Raw genomic sequence first — 6,136 nt, 5'->3', positions numbered from 1 at the left:
ATAAATAGAAAAATGATATCTAAATTATCTTATATAATATAATATATATAATTTTATTATCTGTAATTATATATTTATTGCATCTAAAATGACGTAATTATTTTAATAATAATTAATAAATATTAAATAAAATAATTTTTAATTATTTAGACTATTTTTTATTATTTTCTAAATATTATTGGTGCAAATATACCGTACATTAATAACTAGCAATAACTACAACTTGATGCACAGCTAGGAAATGGGGTGTAGATATTGTATAATGGCGGAAAACGATATATGAGAAGAAAATCACAATAAAATGATAGAGGAAACTGAATACGTAGCGCGGAGAGTATACAACATGCAAAAGCAACCAAAAATGACTTGGTACTTAGATGTTGAATTTGTTTTATATTTCTTTGAAATCTTGACGCTTGTTCGTAATTTTTTAAAGTTCCACTTGTGCACCATTCCCCTTATAAAACCCTAGCCATATGTACAGCTGAAAATTAAAAATAAGCCATGGCAGCACAACAAGGTTCTAGATGTGAGATTGAGCTTGTGATAGAGAGAACTAGCACAACCCAACAAAACCCAAGTACCAATATGAGAACAATCGCAAAGAGCTCATTATTAATGTCCCTGAATTCCTTGCTAACAAAATTTCATGCAGGTTATTTCAGGATAAGCCTCTCACTTGGCGGCCAAGCCTTGCTATGGAAGACACTCAGCTCCGTGCCAACCACCGACGACAAGAGCAATGCTCTGCGGCGCGTCTTTCATGCGCTGCACCCCACCGTTTTCCCCATACTCTGGTCTCTGGCTCTCTTTATTCTCATATTACTCTCTCTTCTTTACATCTTAAGGTGCTTGTTTTTCTTTAAGATGGTAAAGGCCGAGTTCTTGCACCATGTAGGGGTTAATTATCTCTTCGCACCATGGATCTCGTGGCTCTTGCTTCTTGAATCCTCACCCTTCATGGCACCCAAAACCGTCCCTTACCTGGTGCTGTGGTGGTTGTTTGCCGTCCCTGTGGTGATGCTTGACGTGAAGATCTACGGGCAGTGGTTCACAAAAGGGAAGAGGTTCTTGTCGACGGTGGCAAATCCGACAAGCCAGATGTCGGTGATAGGGAACCTGGTGGGGGCACAGGCGGCGGCGCACATGGGTTGGAAGGAGAGCGCGGTGTGTTTGTTCTCGTTGGGGATGGTGCATTACTTGGTGTTGTTTGTGACGCTCTATCAGAGGCTCTCCGGCGGGGATCGCCTGCCTGTGTTGTTGAGGCCTGTTTTCTTCTTGTTTTTTGCGGCTCCGGGGGTTGCTAGCTTGGCTTGGGAATCCATTGTTGGATCCTTTGATATTGCTTCCAAGATGCTCTTCTTTCTATCCCTCTTTCTCTTCACCTCACTGGTAATAATATCATAATACTGCATTTTATTAATTAAAATTATGAAAAATTGAAAACTTATCAGCAATTGTGTCAAAATAATAGTTAAGAATAAGTTAATTAAACATTTTAAATTATCTTACTATATTTAATTATTAACTTTACAAAAAAAATGACTAAATTTGAGTAATATTCTATGTACCTTCTAGCCTTCATTATTTTATTATTAAGCGATGTCATAATTTGTTTGTGCAGGGTGTGTTAATAAGTAAAAATGAAGATTTTTTTTAAGTAAATTAAATATGTAAATTTGTAAGTAAAATTATTTATAAACATTTTTGTGGGAGTTCGTTAAAAAAATCGATAATCAACTAGTGAAGTTTGAAGTTAAAATATATAAGTTTTAAATTTTTAATGTTTGGTTTTTATTTTTACTCATTTTTAATTAACCCTTATTGTTGGGAATGGATCCTCTCAATTGTTAAAAAAAAATTGAAAACGTAAAGTGTGATCTCTAACCTTTCATTGTTCTCTCTCATATTTATTCTTGATCCCACTTATAAAATTAATGATAAAAGATCACATTTTACTCTCTCAATTATTAAAAAAAATTGAGAGGGTCCATTCTCTTTGTTTCCTTATTGTTATCCTAACAATACCAATACAATTTTACCCTTTTTTTTTTTTCAAATCTCTACTTAACAACTATTGAGCGCAGGCACACATGATGAGTTCTTTTCTAAGGTAAAAAGCCTTTTCTGGACATCATCAACTTTCCTGTACGTCAATAAGTTTGAGTAAGATTTTATATTAGGTTGGTATATAGTTTAAACTATAGATGAAAAAAAAAAGAAAAAAAATAAAGAAATTAAAGAATTGTAACCTCTAGGTGCTTCCATGTAAACAGACATAGTATTAGTCTCTCTCAAGAAGCAGCAGCGACGGCTCATTAATTACTTTATATTTAAGCCTTTTGACATCAAATGAATTCCAAAAAGAAAAGTTGCAACTTAAAAGAGACAATATTTTCCATTTGTTTGTCTATTTTATTATTATTAAGTTTGTTGTAGCTAGACTCCTTTATTCATGCATCTACCAAAAAGAAAAAAAAAGAAAAGAAGAATTATACAATTATCTTCATCCATAAATAAATGCATATACAGAGCAGTAGTCAGCGGTTGAAACTTGAATATATTGTCAATACGTATAAATATATACCCATATAAGATTGGGGACTTTGGGTATCAAGTCTCCGAGAGCAACCTTCAAGTAAGGACAAAGCCTACAGCTGGAAAGGAGATTTATTTAATTTATCGAATGGTGTCTATTAATAAAATAAAGAAATATAATAAACGAAACATTTGATTTGCTTTTAAGGATAAGCCTTTCTTATACAAAATTGGTCATACTCTGCTTCTATATATTCAATCCAATTTTAATTCCAACAGCTGATTGGATTCCGTAGAAACACATTCACTGATAGTTCGCCGCATAATTTGGCAGCTACTTGCTTCTGCTTTAGTTATTAATATCTGTATTTATACGTTATGTAATTAATGCATTGATGAGTACGTATACTGAATTATACATACGGTGAATAATGAGCAGATTTGCAGGCCAACACTGTTCAGGAGATCGATGAGGAGGTTCAATGTTGCATGGTGGGCTTACTCGTTTCCGGTTACAATGCTTGCTCTGGCTTCCACGGACTATGCTCAAGAAGTCAAAGGAACCATTTCTCACATTCTCATGCTCTGTCTCTTAGCTCTTTCCTTTCTCATCTGTCTTTCTCTAACTCTCTTCACTTTCCTCAACTCTAAGATGCTTCTGCCTGATAATGATCCCATTGCAAACTTGGTCATTCAATTTCCAGTAGCAGACTAGTGCAAGCTAATTAGTATTTTAGCCCTTCATTTCATTATTGAATTTGCTTGTATCTATTATAAATAAACAACAATTAAAATAATTAACTAGGTTCGGCGTGCATGCATGTTTTATCTATATTAGTATTATTCGTCTACAATCAAAGCTCCAAATCCCATAGTACTATCATATAACCATTATTCTCTAAGTAAAAGTCATTTTTTAATACAAATCTATATAAGTCATTTATATTCACGCGTATACGTTCTTCTTTGTGTTGTTATGACCCGTTTGATTATTGTCCATGTCTATCAAAGACATAGACACGATGACACATGTCCAATGTTTGTTGTATGAGACATAAAAAAGTGAGAGACACAGTTACACACAAGAATATATGGAATACGTATATTTTGTGTCTCTTCCAAATGGTGAGACACGAATTTTAAAGGTGGACACAAATTATATCATTTTTTTGGACAATTTCACCTTTACTAATTTTATAAAATTCCAAACACTACCCTCCTTCCTACTTCATCTCCTCCCACTTCATCTTCATCTTTTTCAGTGAATCTGAACTCTTCCATCTCCTCAGCTTTCTCTTTTTCTTCATCATGGTCTATTTCTCTTCCAGGATAGCTACATATTTTTCTCTTCCTCTTCTTCCTCTTTATCTATTCCCCTAATCTCTTTTTTTATTCTTCTTCTTCACTTATTCCTCTGCCTCTTCTACTTCTTGTTGTATTTACCTTTGTTTATGCTCAAATCCACCATTGTTACTACTCCATATCGCATCTATCATCGTCTTTAATGTCGTTAGCTTCCAGATCTACCATTCTTCTTCTCCTTTTCTCAATTTGCTTTCGCCTTTGTCTCTCTTGTTCAAGAGTTTCATCATTTTCATCATTTTTGAAATCAAGGTTACAACAATGGCTACTAGCCTTGCTGGTAGATCTTTAAACTGAAGATGGAAGGAAGACCTTGGTATTGTTGGAGGCAAATGGTTAGGACTGCTTGTTAATGGAGTGTTCTTTGCTTTTTTAAAAATAAATTATATTTTATTGGAGGCTGGTTAGGACCATTTGTTAAATATCTTGAATTATTTTATTTGATTAATTTCTTTTATTAGTTCAAGAGTGGTTAATAGTAGTAGAAAAGTGGAGGTGGTTGTTTAAATAGTGGCAGAGAGAAAATGGTGATAGTCGTGGTGATATTTTGTGGTAAGGACAATGTTGACATTTTATGAAAAATTAATTTATTGTTGTGTCTTGTGCTTACTTATCAAACAAATTTAAAAAATACGTGTATCACTATGTCTATGTCTTCAATGTCTATGTATTTTTGTCTATGTCTCAAACTACACATAAACCAAACACAGCCTTATTGCCCATTCTTCTTCTTCTCTTTTGTTATCGTCGTCACCAACATCACCTTCTCCTCCTCCTCCTCTTCCTCCTTCTTTTTTCATTAGAATTTCTTCTTCTCCTTCCTTTTCTTCCTTCTCCTCCATCATCTTTATCATCATGATCATCATCGTTATAGTCATCGTCTTCTTCTAATTATACGTATCGTCGTTATCGTTATCGTAGAATTTTTAATTTGCTATATTTATGACGTTGCCTGATTCTGTAAGTGAATAATGTTGTTTTTATTTGTGAAAATTATTGTTCATCGTTGATGGTTTGAATTGAATGTAATGTAAAAGTTTTGCATAAAAAATATATTTTTCTGTATTTGTAGCAAATTTGGGTGTAACACGAAGATATTTGGATATAACACGAAGATATTTGATTGTATTGTTTAAGAATTTTTAGTGTATGTGCTCTGATAAGTTCTGCATAATTCAAAACTCTTCTTCTCCTTCCTCCTCATCTTCTGTTACTTCTTCTTCTTCTTTTTCATCATCATCATCATCTTCTTTTTGTTTCTTATTCATCTTTTTTTTTTCTTGTTTTATCTTCTCAAGTTTCTTCTTGTTTTACTCTCTTAACAAGAATAAAAATAAAAAAATCAAAAAAGAAGAAAAAGAAACATATAATGGTACAAAATTATTTGAAAGAGGATAAACTTACATTTATTCAACTAAAAGAAAGAAAGAAATAAGGGAAAAAAGGAAGAAGAAAAAAATGTAGCATTAAAGGAAATATTTTTCTGTATTTGTAACAAATTTAGGTATAACACGAAGATATTTGGGTTAACACGAAGATATTTGGGTGTATTATTGTAGAATTTTCGGTGTATGTGTACTGATAAGTTCTGCATAATTTAAAACTCTTCATCTTCCTCCTCCTCATCTTCTGCTGTCTCTTCTTCGTTTTTTTCATCATCATCACCATCTTCTTCTTCTTTTTTTCTTATTCATCTTTTCTTTTTTGATTTACCTTCGCAAGTTTCTTCTTGTTTTACTCTCTTAACAAGAATAAAAACAAAAAAATCAAACAAAGAAGAAGAAGAAACACATAATGCTGCAAAATTACTTGGAAGATGATGAACTTACATTCATTCAACTAAAAGAAAGAAAGAAATAAGGAAAAAAAGAAGAAGAAAATGCAGTATTAGAGAAAATATTTTTCTGTATTTGCAGCAAATTTGGGTGTAACACGAAGATGTTTGGGTGTATTATTTAAGAATTTTCGGCGTATGTGTGCTGATAAGTTCTGCATAATTCAAAATTCTTCCTCTTCCTCCTCCTCATCTTCTACGGCTTCTTCTTCTTCATCTTCTTATTTCATATTCTCATAATTTTTATTGGGAGAAAAAAATCAAACAAAGAAGAAAAAATACATAATGTTGCAAAATCAATAGAAAGAGGAGGAGAAAAAAAATGCAGTAACACCACAGTAATAAAAATGACAATGAAGATAAAACACTCAAAGAAAAAAGAGGAGAAACGCAAAGAAGAAG

General features: G+C 32.7%; 1 protein-coding gene across 3 annotated transcripts; it reads left to right on the top strand.

Annotated features, from left to right (window-relative positions):
- The first annotated feature begins 259 nt into the window (after nucleotides 1-259).
- On the top strand, nucleotides 260-3,335 carry LOC107610133 (S-type anion channel SLAH4). Of its 3 annotated transcripts, XM_088492648.1 has the most exons (4): nucleotides 260-369; nucleotides 656-797; nucleotides 899-1,392; nucleotides 2,978-3,335. In XM_088492648.1, exons 2-4 carry the CDS (start codon nucleotides 743-745, stop codon nucleotides 3,251-3,253), a joined length of 825 nt encoding a protein of 274 aa, XP_088348774.1. In that variant the 5' UTR covers nucleotides 260-369; nucleotides 656-742; the 3' UTR covers nucleotides 3,254-3,335. The 3 variants fall into 3 exon arrangements, with proteins under 3 accessions (XP_088348774.1, XP_088348773.1, XP_016167700.2); XM_088492647.1 differs by lacking the exon at nucleotides 260-369 and having other exon boundaries at nucleotides 430-1,392; nucleotides 2,986-3,335; XM_016312214.3 differs by lacking the exon at nucleotides 260-369 and having other exon boundaries at nucleotides 432-1,392.
- The last annotated feature ends 2,801 nt before the right edge of the window (nucleotides 3,336-6,136 follow it).

This window comes from Arachis ipaensis, chromosome B7 (genome assembly GCF_059453495.1).
Source record: "Arachis ipaensis isolate K30076 ecotype BB chromosome B7, ASM5945349v1, whole genome shotgun sequence".
In the NCBI taxonomy this organism is placed as follows: Eukaryota; Viridiplantae; Streptophyta; class Magnoliopsida; order Fabales; family Fabaceae; genus Arachis; species Arachis ipaensis.
Note: the sequence above shows the minus strand (reverse complement) of the source record. Positions and strands in the feature narration are given on the sequence as shown.

What these genes read in the sequence shown, in the direction of transcription:
- LOC107610133 (XM_016312214.3), top strand. Translation starts at nt 505, where the DNA reads ATGGCAGCACAACAAGGTTCTAGATGTGAGATTGAGCTTGTGATAGAG. An exon ending in TCTTTCTCTTCACCTCACTG is followed by an intron (nt 1,393 to 2,977) that starts GTAATAATATCA and finishes AATAATGAGCAG; the next exon opens with ATTTGCAGGCCAACACTGTT.